The sequence below is a fragment of the Aethalodelphis obliquidens genome, unplaced genomic scaffold (genome assembly GCF_003676395.1).
Source record: "Aethalodelphis obliquidens isolate GAN/ISIS:26980383/991018 unplaced genomic scaffold, ASM367639v1 scaffold6, whole genome shotgun sequence".
In the NCBI taxonomy this organism is placed as follows: domain Eukaryota; kingdom Metazoa; phylum Chordata; class Mammalia; order Artiodactyla; family Delphinidae; genus Aethalodelphis; species Aethalodelphis obliquidens.
Window position 1 is genome coordinate 42,040,748 of NW_020837950.1, and position 18,250 is coordinate 42,058,997.

Sequence of the window (18,250 nt, forward strand, 5' to 3'; positions counted from 1 at the left end):
CCTGTGCGTCTGGAGCCTGTGCTCCGCAACAGGAGAGGCCAAAAAAGGAAAAGGCCCCGCTACCGCAAAAAAAAAAAAAAAAAAAAAGTTAATAAAATCATTGGGTTCCTTCAGGCATGCAAATTGCAACTGGTGAAACTCAATGCTTCTAAATTTTTGCTATGAAATTCAACAACATCTTTCCACATCAATAAATATCCAAAGGAGACTAATTCAAAAATTTCAATGTTTATTTACACTTTGCATATCTCAAAAAGTTTGAAAAAAAAAAAAAGAAGTTTCAAAAGGAAGTTAGCAAATTCTCATAGATCTGCTTGTTTCTAGCACTTGGGGGAGATGGAGTCTTGGAGTTTTTAGAGACTGGAATCCTGATGGCAGAACTTCAAATGTTCTCATCACTTGCCAAGGAAGTGCCATACTTGATCTGTGTTTAAAAATGGGGGAAGCAGGGTGTTAGGGAAGGGGTGGAGAGGGAGGTGGGGAGGAAAGGAGGATAAGACAAATTTAATTTAGACCTTTCGGAAAGATTTAGGCAGATAAAAACAATCAGAACTCAGTATGACACATTTCTATATTTAAAGCCACTCACCTTTAAACTCTCAGCCTAAGTTCTCTCATTTGGCTAAGGTCTTATATTCTAGAGCCTTCCCACCTTATTTCCTACATCTTACTGGGTCACTTTAGTCTTTATCGAATAGTACTGAAGCTAGTGTCCTAGCTACGGCATGAAAGGTCTAGGAAAACCCTGTACTGTAAAATCTGACTGTCTGTCAAATACCCCAAATGGGATAGTATTGCAAAGAAACAATCTGTTAGTTTCCCATATAAGGAATATCGTTTGCTTTCCCACAAAATCACGTCTATACATTTGCTCCTTTCTAAACATCTTACAACTCGATTCATAGTAAATAGTTCTCATTTTTCCTCCAAACTTGCAAGTTGAATATTCTTCTAAAGTTTCATATTAAAACAAAAAGGCAAAAAAGCCTTGCAATATTTTAAAAGGCAAATGATACACGCACATGCTTGTATTTTGAAATTTTTACTACAGAACATTTTTACTTGTTTCTCAAAACAGCTTCAAATAATGGTAATTTAAAAAAATGCTATTTTTAATCCTACTATAAATTTTGATTTTAAGATCTTTAGTTAAAATGAGTGATTCATTAAAATGATGATAGATAATAAATAAAGTCTCCTAAATGCAGACATTTGGAGGCTTAAAATTTATCAGGACTAGCTGGAACCTCAGTACTTCACCAACCGTCACTGCACAATCAAACTACTTTCTAGCCTAAAAGTAATAAACATGTTCCTTATTTTCTGAAATTAGGAAATAATTGATTTCATCTGAAAATTATAATGACTAAAAAAGTACTTTACTTAGTTTATATAATTTTTAAATTAATCTATTGCATTTTTTGGGGTCTCCACTACTGTAAATGAATACATTTACATATCTAGCTCCTCAAGAACCAGCATATACCATACCTTCTTCATTACTTCCTTTATTCAGTGAAAATGACACCTGAAAGATAAGAATAGAGTCTCTGTTATAATGAACGTTTAGATGTGGAAACTATATCCAGAATGGTTTTCTTTTAACATGAAATTATAGAACAAAGGGAATACTCCTCTTTGCCTTTTATTGTTATTGCCTGTTCTTTCAGATAAACAAACCACAGACTTAAGAGTCAAATAAGAAAAAAAACATTCTTGAAAAAATTTTCTGTCATTAACCCATGGGAACTACTGAGAATGTGAAGAGAGGAGAGGGGTTTTCTTTCAGTTTCTTCTTTGGCTGAGACCTTGAGAACAAAAATCCAAAACACATATTCATAGATACATGCACACACATGGACGTAGGTACAACACACAGAGAGACATTATATAATGTATTTAGCTGTCTTCTAAAGTGTTTAAATTAATTTTTCTATTTTGATGACTGGGCCAAGATTCCTAGAACAGACATAACCTGTGGTAGACAAGATTGAAAAGTTTTTCTGAGATATAAGATTTTTTCCTAATTAAGAATAATACATTTTTAAAGGTTTAAAAAGAAATTTAAAGAGAGATCCATTCTCCACAGAGAATGCACAAAGCCCAAGATAACCAGAATAAGCATCTATGTAACCAACACCCAAGTCGAGAAATGGAACATGCCAGGCACTTCCCCAATCATAACCTCTTCTCCCTGAGGTATAACCACCACCCTGATTTTATAACACACTTTTCAGATTTCAAATTTAATAATCAACTTCTAATTCTCTGAATTTGCTCAGCCTTAGTGGGAAAGATCTGCCTCTGATATTTGAGGTCTGGGGCAAATGTACAAATGGAGACCCATATATCATACACCTGAGTATTTAAAGGTTATAAATCAAGCTAACAAAGTGACTATAAAAACTGTTGCATCCTACTATCTTGATAAATATACCTTTGCACTGGCTTGGAAGCTCTCGTTTAGCATTCTGGACACCTTAGAGACTGCCTGAACATGGCAAAGTACGGAAAAGAGGCACATGGCCTTCATCCCACCCCGCTTCTGCTACCCCAGGCTCCATTCTGTGTTGAGGGCCTCACGTGCACAAGGGTAGCTCACACATCTAGGTATCCCCTGCCTCCTAACAGCCACCCACAGGCCCCTGTAGAAGTAATGGTGAGCGGAGTCCACACAGTCACGAACGTACACTTGGGGGGAGATGCCCACGTAGGCCCTGGAAACAGGCTTGCAGCTATCCAGGGACTTGAGTAACTAAAAGGTGGCCTAGAATGGGGGCTTGGGCTCCTGGTGAATGCACAACTTTGGTCCCTCGGTCTTGCCCTGTGAGGAGGGATGTGATTGGATGAGGGCCAAAGCAGGACCCTCTAAAAGGAAGGACCCAAAGCAGGGCCCTCCTTAGGTCTAAGGACAGTCCTGAAGAACAACTCAGCAGGAAAATATAAATTTCAGCAATATTAAAAGATTCTCTATGATATTTAATGTGCCAACTTGGAGGTTGGTTTTGGCTGAGATTAACTTTTAAACTGATGAACTCTGGGTAAAGTAGATTGCCCTCCATAATGTGAGTGGGCCCCATTCAATCAGCTGAAGGCCTGAACAGAACAAAAAGACCAGCCTCCCCAAGCATGAGGGAATTCTCCAGCAGACTGCCTTTGGACTTCATCTGAATCCCTGGCTTTCCTGGGTCTCCAGCCGGCCATCCCCTTCTGCAGATTTTGGAATCACCAAGCCTTAACAATCTCTTCATATGTATCTCTTATTGATTGTTTCTCTGAAAAAAAGACTGGCTAATACATTCCCCTGAATCATAAATGGGTTAAAGTTAGTTTTCCTTCTACTCTTTGAGAAAAAGGTTAATCAAATATGCTTTGTTTTATTTTCTCTCATACAAAATGATGATATAACAATGTAAATAAAGAAGACCTCTGTACAAATTTTATGTAAAACATCCTTGAGATCTTTCCAAGTACTTCTAAAAAAAAAAAAAAAAACCGAAAGATAATTCTATTCAGCTTCCTAGCACAGAGAAAATGCTTAACCATGGTTGGTTTTGAGGATGGCAGAACTTAAATCATTCTGGGTATGAAAGTAACACTACAACATAAAAACTGAGATTAGGCCTTTGGGATTTAATGGCTCTGTTTTTCTAAATAGACTATAAAACAGAATAACTTGCTTATTCTTTGAAATTCTTATGCTCTTTAAATTGTGCAGGATGCCTATTACAGAGTTTGTTGGAAAGGTAGCTGTTTAGGTTTCCTGCTTAAAATTAGCAGCTGCTTCTTGCTGGAACTGTCAAACATTTCAGGGGAAGAAAATGTGTGATATATGAAATAGAATAATCGAGCAGCTTCTCATTAACCTAAAAAGCATTACAGAAAAGAAATGGACAAACTACTCTAGCTAAAACATTTATCATTACATTTTATTTTAAAAATAATTCCCAGAATGCTTTATTTCTTTATTCCTAAAATATATTTCTTGGTTGGTAGAATATATTCAGACTGTACAAAGCCTCATATAAAAGAAAACAAACATCACAGGTAAATCTAACAGAGATAAAACAACTATGAAAGTCTGTAAGTTTTTTGTTTTTTACACTTTTCCATATTAACATATGTCAAAAGAGACCAACATTTAAATTTGAAAACAACAATGGGTTCATGATACACATCAGCTATTTAACTCTTCACCTACTGTCAATGACTTCCTGATTCTTAAACATTACACTTGCTTACAGAAAATGGAAGAACAAAGAAATGCACAGAGCAGCATTTTAAAGTGACCTAATCCCAACTCTCACTTTCAGAAGTCACCATCATTACATTTTCCTTGTAAGAAACAGAAGGATTTTCAGTTACTTACTTCTCCTAATTTCTCAGTAGGGGATGAATGTGGGCACCCTCTACTCATCTAAGATAAATTCTCCAGGAAATTGTATTACTTTATACTCTCATTCTAAAAATGCTATCTCCTTTCCTCTCCCACTCCAAAAAACTTCTCAGGAATATTCATATCTTTAATTTCTTTCAAACAAATTTAGTGTTCTTATTACCAAAGTATTCCTCTTTTATCAACCAAAGAAGGCTTACTCTTTTCTGTCCCTACTCATGTATAAACTGTATTTTAAATGAATATGAACTATTAAACAACTGTTTTGTACTCCTTCAGATAACCCCACCAGGTCCCTATAAGCATTTTCACCTGCAGGTTACATGTGTTCAAATTAATTAACAAACATGACACACTCAACCAACATAAAAGCTTGCTTTACTACGTGATATGAAGATTGATGTTCTTTTACTTTATTATAAGGATTCAAAATTAAAGAGAAAAAAGTTCCTGATTTTTCATTCAGGTGCAGTAGGGTTTTAGTTGAATTAAATTACCTTGGGTATTCTCTCCCTACATTATGTTTCCATGGTTCATAAGGCAGTTACTCTATATTCATTTTTCTTCTTCTTCCAGTTTTACTGAGATATAATTGACATACAGCACTGTATAAGTTTAGGGTGTACAGCATAATGATTTAACTTACATCATGAAATGATGACCTCAATATGTTTAGTGAACAGCCATCATCTCATATAGATACAAAATTAAAGAAACAGAAAACACATTTTTCCTTGTGATGAGCACTCAGGCTTTACTCTCTTAACAACTCTCACATGTAACATACAGTGGCATGAATGCTATTTATCCTACTCTACCGTGTATCTCTAGTAGTTACTTATCTTATGACTGGGAGTGTGCACCTTTTGACTGCCTTCATTCAATTCTTCCTCCCCCCACCCACCGCTCTGGTAACAGCAAATCTGATCTCTTTTTCTGAGTGTGTTTGTTTGTTGCAGTATAAATGACCTACCACACTAGGTTAGTTCCTGGTGCACAATATAGTGATTCGGTATTTCTATGCGTTACAAAATAATCACCATGATTAATCTAGTTACCATCTGTCACCATACAAAGATTTTACAGTATTATTGACTACATTCCCCTTGCTGTACATTTCATCCCCATGATTCATCTATTTTGTAACGAAGTTTGTACCTCTTAATCTCCCTCATCTATATTCATTTTATTTTCACATTTCTTTTCTGATTTCTGCTTTATAAATCAACAAAATGTGACCAATTCTTAGTTATCCATAAACAAAATGTAAGAGGTTTTTTGGTTTTTTTTTTAACATTTTTTTGTTTATTTCTTTGGCTGCACCGGGTCTTCGTTGCGGCACGCGGGATCTAGTTCCCCGACCAGGGGTTGAACCCCAGCCCCCTGCTCTGGGAGTGTGAAGTCTTAACCACTGGACCACCAGGGAAGTCCCTGTAAGAGTATTTTAGGTTTATGTTAGTTTAATCTACTTCCTCTTCCTTTCAAGAATGTATACAATTGGCTAGTAGCTGAAAAAAATTATTTTACTTTCATCTCCTTTGTTCATCTTTGAGTGGTAATGCAGTGAAGCTTTTAAGAGGAAAGAAAGGGAAAGGAAGAGGGAGATATACTAGAATCAGATCCTGATTTACCAAGAAAATACATTATTTAAATTTTTTAATAGTAAACTGCCACAAAGATGTTCATTTTCAGAGTCACAAATAAAACAAATCTGTATGGCATAAATATTGTAGCATGACCTCATTAGAAAAATCACATCCACAGAAAGGTTCCACTCTAAGGGGAAACACAGTCCTCTTTGATGGAGATGTAAAGTGAGTGCCCACAGAGGGAAGGGTCTCTTGCCTAGGCAGTCCAAGAGGTCCAAGCAACCCTGGTAATAAGACGGCATCCCAGACAGAGTGATTTCAGAACTTAGTTTTGAGTTGGCTTGATTTAAAAAACCAGAAGCCAAGGATTGTCATCTTGTTCTGAGATGTGCAAGGAAACTATTCTTGATGTCATCAATAGCTTTAAGCAGAGATGAAGTACATGCCCAAAGGAAACGATCTGAGAAGCATGCTGTTAAAAGTCCTATCCAACAACTATAATGAGCTGTAACATTCTTCTTCTGGTCATTACTTTTCATATTTGAAACTATTTAAAAATATTCATTAGTTGGTAGTTTCCCATTAGAGCACAGAACCCCAAAGTGTGCACTTCTAAACTAGCTGCTTTATTGATTATCTTTGTTGTGGGCCTCTAAAAAAATGTTAATATGGCTTTGGTGTGAATTTTTTTAAGTGCTATTGCTTTTAAGCTATAACAATGCCTCAGACTCACATCAGACACTTTTGATGATGGATTCACCTAAAGTCCTTCGCTTGGTTATGTAAACGCCAACATGCGTTTATGAGATTGCTGGTAAAGTTTAGGGATGAAAGAGGTGGCCACAGTATGTACTGATGTTAACTGCCCCCGTACGGAATAACCAACTGTTCAGGCGCTATTTGTTGAAAACTTATTACTTTGAAAATCAGTTGTCCACATATATGTAGGTCTATTTCTGGATTTGTTTTAACTGATCTTTCTCTAGTTTTATACCATTACTATACTATTTTGATTACTGTAGCTGTATAAAACGTCTGTAAAGAACAAAGTTGGTATTCTAATTGATCTATAGATCAATTTGAGAATTGACATCATAACAATATTGAGTCTTCCAACCCACGAACATGATACATCTTCCCATTTATTTATTTCTCTGATATCTATGGGCAATGTTTTACAGTTTTCAGGGTACAGGTTCTTCACATTTTTTTTCCAGATTTATTCCTAAGTGTTTCATATTTTTGAAGCAATTATAAATAATGTATTTATTTTTCACTAAGTTTTGTTCCTTATAAAAATACAATTGCTAATTGTATATTGAGCTTATATCTTGCAACCTTGCTAAAATCACTTATTCTAGTATCTTTAGATTTTATGGAATATTCAATATAGACACTCATGCCATCTTCCTTTATAACCTGGATGCCTATTCCTTCCTTTTAATGCCTTCCTGCATGGCTAGAAGCTTCAGTACAATGCTTAATAAAAGCAGTGGGATCCGAGGTCTAGAGTTGTAGAGTTGTATTTACAGAAAGGTTTTTAAGTGCAAATTTAAGTTGTTTATGCCTATTTCTTCTTTAGTGAGTTTTGGGTAGTTTATGTATTTCAAGGAATCTGCCCATTTCATCCAACTTGTGAAATTAACTGGTATACAGTTTTTTCACAATATTTCTCTATTGTTCTCCTAATAGCTCCTAAAACAGTAGTGATGCCACTTGTCTCATTCCTGACATTAAAGACTTGTCTTCTCTCTTCTCTTTCCTGAACATTCTGGCTAAAGGGTTTATCAGTTTTGCTGGTCTCAAAGAGTCAATTTTTGGTTTCATTAATTTTCTGTGTTGTTTTTCTGGGCATACAAATTCTCTTAATTATGAAATATCAATACTTCAAACACACAGAAAATGAAGAGACCATTATAACAAATATCTACTCTCTAGATTTTTTTAGAGTTAACATTGTTATTTCAGAAAAGTTACAAGTGAAGTCTCTTTTTCTCCCAACTCATCAAAAATAAAGATCTTATTTATTTTTATTCCCTCTCAGAAGTAACTTCTCCTAACCACTATGCTGAAACTGGTGTTTATTGTTCTTATTTATGTTTCTAAAATGTGAGCAACGTATCTGTTTGTATTCATTAAAAATATATGGTGCTGCTTTGGGTGTTTTAAAATTTACTTCAATGATGCATACTATATCCTGCTGCAAATGCTTTTTTCACCCAATACTGCACTTTCAGGTTTTATCCATGTAGAGTCATGTAGTTCTAATTCACATATTTTACCTGTGGTATCGTATTCCACTGTACAAATATACTACAGTTTATTTACCCAGTTTTCTATTGACAGACATTTGTCCAGTTTCCAACTTTCCCATGTCTGATCATAAAAACGTATGTATTAGTGTCTCTGTAGAATGTACATCTAGAAAGGTAACTTCAGAGTAGTGGGTTATAAGCATCTTCAACTATACTAGAAATCACGTAATTGCTCTTCAAGGTAGCTGTACTAATTTATACTCCTGTAAAGCATATCAACAAGTACGAGTGGTCTCCCTTCTCCACTTGCTTAAAAACACTTGTAAACGTTTGCCTATCTGATAACTATGAAATTGTACTATGTCTTAATTTGATTTCATTGATCACTGGGGAAATACAGCAGATTTTCACATATTTACTGGCAATTTAAATATTCTCTCTTGTGAGTTGCCCATTCATACTTTTGCCCATTCTTTTTCCTACTGGTTATTTTTTTCTTGTTGATTTGAATAAATTGTTAATCCTTTTGTCACTTATATGCAAGTACCTTCTCCCAATCAATGGCTTACCTTTTGACTTATTTTGTGGTATCTTTAATTGTTTACAGCTTGAAAAAAAAACTTTAAATTTGTCAGTCTTTTCTAGGTTATTCCTGGCCCTTTAATATTCCATATACATTTTAGGATTATCTTACCAAGTTCAGTGAAAACCCTATTGAAATTCTGATTAAAAATAGATTGACTTCATTAATTAATATGGGAGAAATTGTCATTTTCATAATTAAGTATTCCTTTAAACTGCTGATAAGTCTATTTGGGTTTTCTGTTTATTCTTGATTCAACATTGTAATTTATATTTTTAAAAAATTGTCAATTCATCTATGTTTAGAAAGGTATTGCCAAAAGCGATTTAGAATGTTCCTTTTTTTTTTTTGGCCACACTGCGTGGCGCGTGGGATCTTAGTTCCTGAAAAGGGATCAAACCCATGCCCCCTGTCCCCCCTGTAGTGGAAGCATGGAGTCTTAACCACTGGACTACCAGGGAAGTCCCGAGTATTCCTTTCTGATTACTTATATATCTCCTGTGTCTGTAATAATGTCTTAATTTTAATTTTTGATATTTTTATTTATGGCTTCTCTATTTCACTGTCTTTCCTGTAATAAGTTTGTCTATATTATTAGCCTTAAAAGAAGAAAACCCAGCTTTTATTTTAATTGATCCTTTTCATTATCTCCTTGTTTTCCATTTCATTAAATATTTGCTCTACTCTTTATAATTTTCTCTCTTATAATGTAAAAAGATAGAAAAAAACAGAGTGCTTGTTGAGTTGAATGTTCAGCATCTCAATTTTCTTTCTTCATTTCTGCTGTACAGTTAATTTCTCTCAAAAATTATTTTTGCTGCATCATGCAAGTTTTGACATAGAGTGATTTAGTTGTCACTCAATTTTAAATATTTTATAATTTTTCATAATTCATTTTTTTGAGGCATGACTTGAGATGTATTTTTAGTTTCCAAACAACACAGATTTGGGGTTTTTTTCTTTTAACATTTTTATAGCTGATTAGCAACCTTGTTATACTGTTGACAAAGAAAGTGGTCTGCATTACCTCAACTCTTTGATATTTGTTTTCCAACTCTTTGTGGCCTAACATATGCTCAATTTTTGGGAAGTGTCCACATGTACTAGAAAAAACAATGTATTCTCTAATTATATATATTGATAAAGCTTGTAAATTTTGCTCCCATCTTCTCAATGTATTTTCCAAATAACACTTTATATACAGTAAAGGATCCTAAAACTAGCATCTTAAATCCCAGAATCAATTGTCATTAAATATCAACTGATATTAGATCTGAAAGGAAAACTACATGTGTGTGCACACACGCACACTCATGTGTGCACACACATACACAAACATACATTCCTTGTTCCCTATAAAGGCTCTGAACCTTGTTCCCTGAAATAAAGCTCCAACTTCTGGTCATACAGTCTTCAAAAACTGGGAAAGAGTCCTACCTTTTTGGCTATAAAAAAGACACACTACCCAAAAAAATGTAATTGGGTGGTCCTGTGGTTGAACTACCACTGAGAGTTACTCCTGTTGCTGGTGGCCACACACTGTAGCCCAGAGTAACCAACTGCCTCTGTGGATCCCTAGTGTGTTCAGATCTAAGTAGCAAACCTTGTTTTTGACACAGCCATGCCTTTCATGGTTGTATATAATTCAAACATCTGTATTTATAAACAAAATCCAATAACCTTTCTGACCATTTCAGTTCTCCTTATCCTCCTCAGATCAGCTATCCTTCTTAAGATCTCTAACCTACGTCTGATAAATTACTTCTGTAGATATTTTCTCTTTTGTTTCTAAAATGCATCCAAATAATAGTCATCAGGGTGTTGGCTTTTATTTTTTCTTGGTTATGGTGACACTATTTTTCCTAATTTAATTGATTTGTACATATTGTTGGGTGACCACTTAATGATTTTGGGGGGAGGCCTCAATGCTACTACACTTAATTGTATTTTGATCAATATATGTTCGCCAGTATATGCTTCCTGCAACAGTTCTCCTTATCCCTCAAGAGTTTAGTCCATTTCTTTTCTTTGTATACTTTAAAAGTATATGTTCACCAAAACCAATTACTTGATCCTAAAATCTCACCTAATTAACGATCATTCTGAATATTCTGTGAATACACATCTAGAAAGTGAAAACCTGTATTACTATCTGGTCCTGTTTTAAGCACAACTTCGGGCTCATTTATTTATCTATTTTTTTAAAATTACTTTTTAAAGATTTTTTTGATGTGGACCATTTTTAAAGTCTTTATTGAATTTGATACAATATTGCTTCTGTTTTATTTACTTTTTTGGGTTTTTTGGCCACGAGGCATGTGGGATCTTAGCTCCCCGATCAGGGATCGAACCCACACCCACTGCACTGGAAGGCAAAGTCTTAACCACTGGACCACCAGGGAAATCCCCAGATTCATTTAACATCTACACATCTGTCTTAAGATAATATTACCTAAGTTGATTAACTTGTTAGAATGAGTTCACTTATTCTAAGTCCACTAATAAACCTTGGGGTTATAATTTGTTTCCATACAGGCCCAGGATTGATGTGGTCTGAATATGATCAAGTTTGATAGATGACTTTAATGTCTTAAGTTATTCTGAGCAAGCAAAGGACAAACGAAAGCTGACAGTACTTTGAAGTCAGTGCAACGTTCAATATATAGCAAAATAGAGAGATCTGGGAATATATACCTAAGTAATGCTGATTCAAACATCTCAATGTGGTTGTGAAGAGATAAAATGCCAAGCCAAAATGCTCTGACTACAAAGAATTTCATTATTACAAGTTGATAAAATTTTCAGGAGAAATTGTTACCTAATCTGAGCTTCTGAATCACTAATGAGGCTGCTAATAGAGCAATTCTTTGATTTACAAATTTTTAATGGTGAAATCCCATATACAGTAAGTTCCACTAGAGCTGATGATGAGGGACTGCTTTCTCTGCATTTTGATTTTCTACCATAGTTTCCTCAGTGAAAAATCAGTATAGCACCTTCTTCATTATTACGAAACACAACAAAGCTACCAAACCATGTAATTAAAGCTGGATGTTAATGTTTCTGAATTCTAATCTTGTTTCCCAAATCAAACTATCCAGATCATATCCATGTTCTCCAATTATTATTTTTTTCCAAGAGGACTTTTCCTACTAATATGCTAGGAAAAAACTTTTTAAAAAAGATGTAAGATTGAAACTTTATTCTTACAGCGAATTTTAAGACAAGTATCTATTATATCTATCATTTAGAAAACCCAAACTAAAATGAATGAAATAGTCTTAATCTGAGATTAGTGGGAGACTACGTGAATAAAGTTTTTAATTTGTTTTCCTTAATTTTTTTCTTAAAGAATTAATGATAAATATTGGTGAGAACTAAGTTCAGAATGTAATGACACAGATATAAAACTGAAAACTTGAAGAAAATACACCGATATTGTAGCCTGCATTACTGTCATGGCTCCCCTGCATCTTCTCTTGCTTCCCTAGCCCGTTCGCACCAACGCAGCCAGAATGATCTTGTTAAAATCTAAGTCAGATCATATCACTCCCTCAGTGGTTCCTTCTTATTCAGAATAAGAAATGAAATTCTTAAAATAGTCTCTAAGGGTATTTTACAGTGTCTTTCATAATAATTTGCCTCCATTTTCACCCCCAGATCCATGCATTTCTGATCTCATCTCCTCCTTTCTCCCTTAGACTCTTTCTACTCCACCAGCCACTGTGGCTCCTCAGTTATTTCTTGAACATGTCAGGTACCCACTTGCCTCATGGCCTTTGGGCTGCAGCATGGAATTCTCTTCCTTTACAAGTCACTTGGCTCAGTCCCTTACCTTCTACAAATCTTGACTCAGGTCCGTTCTCCCCTCAGTGGGGCTGTTCCCTACTACTTTTCAATCACTACAACTCCCATCCCACTCCTGGCACTTTATCCCCTCTTCCCTCATTCATTTTTCGTCATAGCATTTATCGCATTCACAAACACTATATATTTCACTTGTGTATTTATTACCCATCACCCCAACTAGAATGTTAGCTATACGAGGAAAGAGGTTTTTGTGTCTTTTAACACTGCATCCCCAGCACCTAGATTCTAACCACACGCAGCAGGCAATAATTAAATAACTGATTAATTAATGGAAAAAAATTCAAAGCAGCCATTGTGAGCAAACATTTTTGTTGTTCCTTAAGATCTAAATTCACTAGTTTCTATCTGATAATTAAGAGAAAAAAAAAACCCAAACCCCTCAATTTATAAATGGGATTTCTAGCCTAAGATCACTCCTGAACACACTTTACACAGCAGCATTACTTGATTATCTGAATGTGAATTTCCTTATTTAGTGGTTTCCAAATCAAGCATTACTTTGCTAATAAATTCAGTTGCCTCCAGGCAGTATGATCACTAAGACATGTAAAAATCTGAGGGTATCTTCTTAGTGAAGAGAAGGAAAGCTTGTGAGGTAACCAAACTAAATGGAAAAAAAAAAAAAAAAAAAAGGAAAAGAGATGTATTTATTTCATTTTTTTTGAGCTGAAATGCACCTGTGCCAGCAGCCAGTCGCAATTTAGACACTGGATTGTGGATAACTCATGGGAACAGGTCAGTACAGAGGAGGGCAAATGCATTCACACAACAATAAACTGGTGAAAAATAGTGTCATATGAAATCAAGTTAAGTGGTTAATGTACTTTAGAGAACAGAAATACAACTAAAAGGTTTTAAGGTTTTTAATCTAAATTCCCTGCATGAAAAAATAATTTTAATGTTGTTTTTAAACTTTATGCTCCCCAAAAGTCTTGATACATTTCACTGCTAGATTTTTCAGAATTTCTGCTAGACTTCCCCATGACATTTATAAGAATAAAGGATGCCTTGGACATTTGTTCCTTACCGATTCAACTAATGATCTTGCTTCCTCTTGAGAGCAATGGAAAGGGCTATCACATACCTGCACATTTGTGCTGGAAAGGAAAAGAGAATATTATTATTAAACAGGATAAAAAAGGAGCAATTACCAAAAAGAAAACCAGCTCTCAAATGCTTTACATTTGAGTGTATGATCCCAGCCAACAGTTGCCGAGTCTTTGGATCTCAGTGGATAATAACACATACACACACACTCTCTCTCTCTCACTCACTCACTCAAAAGGAGACAAGAGACCTTCTAATGCAGAATGCTAGAGCACTGCAGAAATGTGATTAAGATACCCTGAAAAAGGACCTGGATGAATATAAATTAGGACAACTGGGGTCTTGTACATTCTTTCAGGCAAAGTTATAAATATAAAGTGCTCCATAGCATTGCACCCTCCAGAATTAAAAAAAAAAAAAAAAAATCAAATGATAGTATACAAATTTAAATAATCTCCTGGTACATAAAAGGCTATTCCACTACTCTTCACCTTTACTGAAGAAAAGAAAAAACAAATTTGACCCATAGAACAACGACCACAAGGAAGAATTTTCCTCTAAGTGAGGTGATAAACACTGTAATTGGCTGCTGAAAGATGCTGTAGAATCTTTTCTCAGACAGGTATGGAACTAAGCTAACAGTGGTGAGAGGAAACCACAGGAACATGAAAGCTCAGTTTTGGTACAAGTAAGGAAGTTTAGCAAGGCATAGACAGCAGCTCCTCCCATGACCAGTAAAGGCTCTATAAAGTCCAAAGTCTTCCCACACAGTGGGGACTAGCATGCTACCTCCACAAACATGCTGCCCACCACGTATTTCTTACCTCCTAGATGAAAGCAAATGCATCATTCCCCTCAAATGTATTAAGTCTGATTTTTAAAAATTTCATCAAAGAAATCAGATTAAAATGGATATAGAAAAAGGTAGTAGAGAAGGGCATTAAAGCCAAATTAATTTTTCAGAATTGAAGAAATAATTGATTAGCAGATCCCTAAAGGAGATAATTAATAGATGAAACACACACATGCACACACACACACGCATGTGTGCTCTCCAAGTGGATCTAAGGGATGTACCTTATCAAATTTATTTTGGCAATGGCTTTGTGAAATATGCTGGGATATATATGATAAAAAGATCTGTAGTTATTTATTTATCTTTTCAGCTACATCTGCCCGTAATCAGACACTGGGTACATAGCAATTATGAAAGTGGTCATTTTGCTCTCTATCCAGACTCAAAATGTGGAATTTGTTTTCATTCTTGGCATAAGTGATGATGTTTGATGAAAGGTGGCATTATCATCTTTAAGACTAAACTATGTTATACTCTCTTCTTCATACCCCACGTTTAAGTAAGCTAAAAACTGAAAAAGGTAAGGCTTTATAAGTTAGATGTTTCTCTAAAGAAAGTCAAAACTAAATTTAAAAGGAACAAGGCAAAAAAACAGATACTGAAAAGTCTTAAGTGCTACTCTTCTGAAGAAAACATGGTGTATAATACTAAATATGCTATACACCAGCGGTCCCCAACCTTGTTTGGCACCAGGGACCAGTTTTGTGGAAGACAATCTTTCCATGGACTGGAGTTGGGGGGTAGGGGTGGATGGTTTGGGGATGATTCAAGCACATTACATTTATTGTGCACTTTATTTCTATTATTATTACTTTGTAATATATAATGAAATAATTATACAACTCACCATAATGCTGACAGGAGGCGGAGCTCAGACAGTAATGCGAGCGATGGGGAGCGGCTGTAAATACAGATGAAGCTTTGCTTACTCGCCCACCGCTCACCTCCTGCTGTGCGGCCCAGTTCCTAACTGGCCACGGACAGGTACTGGTCCGTGGCCTGGGGGTTGGGGGCCCCTGCTACAATGTTTTTAACATTAAAACTACACCAAAGTGAAACATTCCTTGGGAATTCTAGGAAAATGGTGATGAGAGAACAGGGAGTCCTCTAAATAGGGTTGTCAGATAAAACATAGAACACCCAGTTAAATTTGAACTTCAGATAAACAGCAAATTATTTTTTAGTATAAGTATGTCCCAAGCAAACTATTTTTTTAGTATAAGTACGTGCCACGAGACATTTACATTAAAATCTGAAATTTAGATTTAAGGGGGTGTTCTCTATTTTTACCTGTTAAATCTAATAAACTATCTCTAAAGTAATCCTCTATTTCCACAACAAAGCAAAACCATCAGCAGAAATATTAGAAAAGAAAGAAAATATTAAAGCCAGCACTGTAAATTTCAAAGACTAATAACTTTTAAAATATTCTGTGAATTTAAAAAAACTGAGTAACTTTTAAAATATCCCCAATAAAATATCTTGACAAGTAACCAGCTAGAATCTAGGAAGCCAACAAGCTGTACCATTTTTCACCTTGGACAAATTATTAGTATGGCTGTTTCAAGAATTAAGTGAAAGGTATATACAAATGGACTTAGGAGATTCTTGAATGATATATAAAATATAAAAGAGGAGAGATTACAAAACCCCTTATTACTATTTCTCCAATAGCCCCCCCTTTTTTTATAGCATTTTATTTCTACAAACAGTGCCATCCTCCTCACTAATATTCTTTTAGTTAATAAAGAATGCAATCTGGGTTTCAATATACTTTCCTCAGGATTTAAGGAAGTGATTTTTACTTTGAATGTTTGAAGGTGTAATAAAAGGCATGTTATCAAGAAACATTTTAATTTTATCTGAATTGTCCCTTATACAAAAATAGTTAACACTGACTCATATTATTTATTGATTCAAAAAATTATTCTTATGCCATGTGTTAGGGACATTTCTAGATGCTGGGGATACAATGTTGAACCATGGAGCCCCCATGAACATTGTAATATTTAGGGTTCTTTCTAGCTTTCAAACTATGACTATAGCATACAAAAGGAGAAGCAGTATAACCACTTAAAGATGATGGTGCCTACTATAAATGAGATTAAAAATACTGACTGGGAAGAATGTGCTGCTTTCCTTTTTATAATAAGACATTAAATATTTTGTTCTAAATTTATAAACATTGTGTACCCTACACACAATCTTGATGATCAAAATAAGCAGATACGACATTAGAACAAAAGATCAACAATACCAAAATTTCTATGCACAACAAACCATATTTCATTTACAAATAATAAAGATATATTAATAGCTATATAAAGAGCAAAATAAGTGATTAAATAAAAAGAAACAGGGGGCTTCGCTGGTGGCACAGTGGCTGAGAGTCCGCCTGCCAATGCAGGGGACACGGGTTCGTGCCCCGGTCCGGGAAGATCCCACATGCCGCGGAGCGGCTGGGCCCGTGAGCCATGGCCGCTGAGCCTGTGCGTCCGGAGCCTGTGCTCCGCAACGGGAGAGGCCACAACAGTGAGAGGCTCGCGTACCGCAAAAAAAAAAAAAAAAAGAATCAGAAATAGAAAATTACCTGCAAACAATAAACATATACCTAAAAGATGAAATTTACAGGGCCAGCAATATGAAATTTTAGTAAAGAGAAGATTATTTTCTTCAAGACAATTTCAAATCAGACAAAGGCCCACACTCATGAGAATCCTCAAAGACAGTGCTCAGGATTCAGATTGCTCAAGGCTTTTCATTCTAAAGCAAAGTACTCAAGAAAAAAGGAAAGAGAAAATTTAAAGAGGTAAGAATGATGATTTGGGTCCATAACCTCCAGAGTTTGTCAAAGAAAACTGACTTTGAAGTAAATCTATACAAAGCTAAAAGAACTGGAGCTATCCATATATGAATCAGATACACCTTCCTCTAGAAAGGTAAAGGAAACAACTTCAAGACATAAACAGTTTGGAAGAATATATATATGAAAAAATATATATATATTTGAAATAAACCATGATGAAGAAAGGGTGAGAGGAGTTGAAGAGTAAACCCAAATGGCAAAAAACTGTATTTCTCCTACAAAGAATTTAAAGTTGTTTTTGGTAAAAACAGAAATAACAAAATTATCCCTGCTAAAAAAAATACGTAGCTTCCAGAGTAAACATTAAGCAGTGGGGAAAAGGAATAAAAATAACAATGACAAAACTTATTGTGATAAAGAGGATTATCAATTAAGTAATTTAATAAATGCAGGGCTCCTGGAAACAGTAGAGTCACTACTGGATTTAAAAAACAACATCTAGGGACGTGCCAGGTGACACAGTAGGAGTTAAGAATCCGCCTGCCAATGAAGGGGACATGGGTTCGAGCCCTGGTCCAGGAAGATCCCACGTACCGCGGAGCAACTAAGCCTGTGCACCACAACTACCGAGCCCATGTGCCACAACTACTGAAACCCGTGCGCCTAGAGCCCGTGCTCCGCAACAAGAGAAGCCACTGTAATGAGAAGCCCGCACACTGCAACAAAGAGTAGCCCCCACTCGTCACAACTAGAGAAAGCCCGCGCGCGGCAACAAAGACCCAAGGCAGTCAAAAAATAAATAAATTTATTTAAAAAGAAACATCTATTTGTTGGCTTGAAAATATTAT

The 18,250-nt window shown here is 35.4% G+C and overlaps 1 protein-coding gene across 4 annotated transcripts in view; it reads right to left on the reverse strand.

The window, feature by feature from the left end:
- Positions 1-208: 208 nt before the first annotated feature.
- Positions 209-18,250, reverse strand: part of PPA2 (inorganic pyrophosphatase 2) — an 84,196-nt gene continuing 66,154 nt past the window's right edge. For all 4 annotated transcript variants that reach the window (XM_027103422.1, XM_027103421.1, XM_027103424.1 and 1 more), the window contains 3 exons: positions 13,721-13,790; positions 1,492-1,528; positions 209-424 (listed from right to left, as the gene is read on the reverse strand). In XM_027103422.1, coding sequence (XP_026959223.1) covers positions 396-424; positions 1,492-1,528; positions 13,721-13,790 — 136 coding nt within the window. In that variant the 3' untranslated portion in view covers positions 209-395. The remainder of the gene's footprint in view (positions 425-1,491; positions 1,529-13,720; positions 13,791-18,250) is intronic.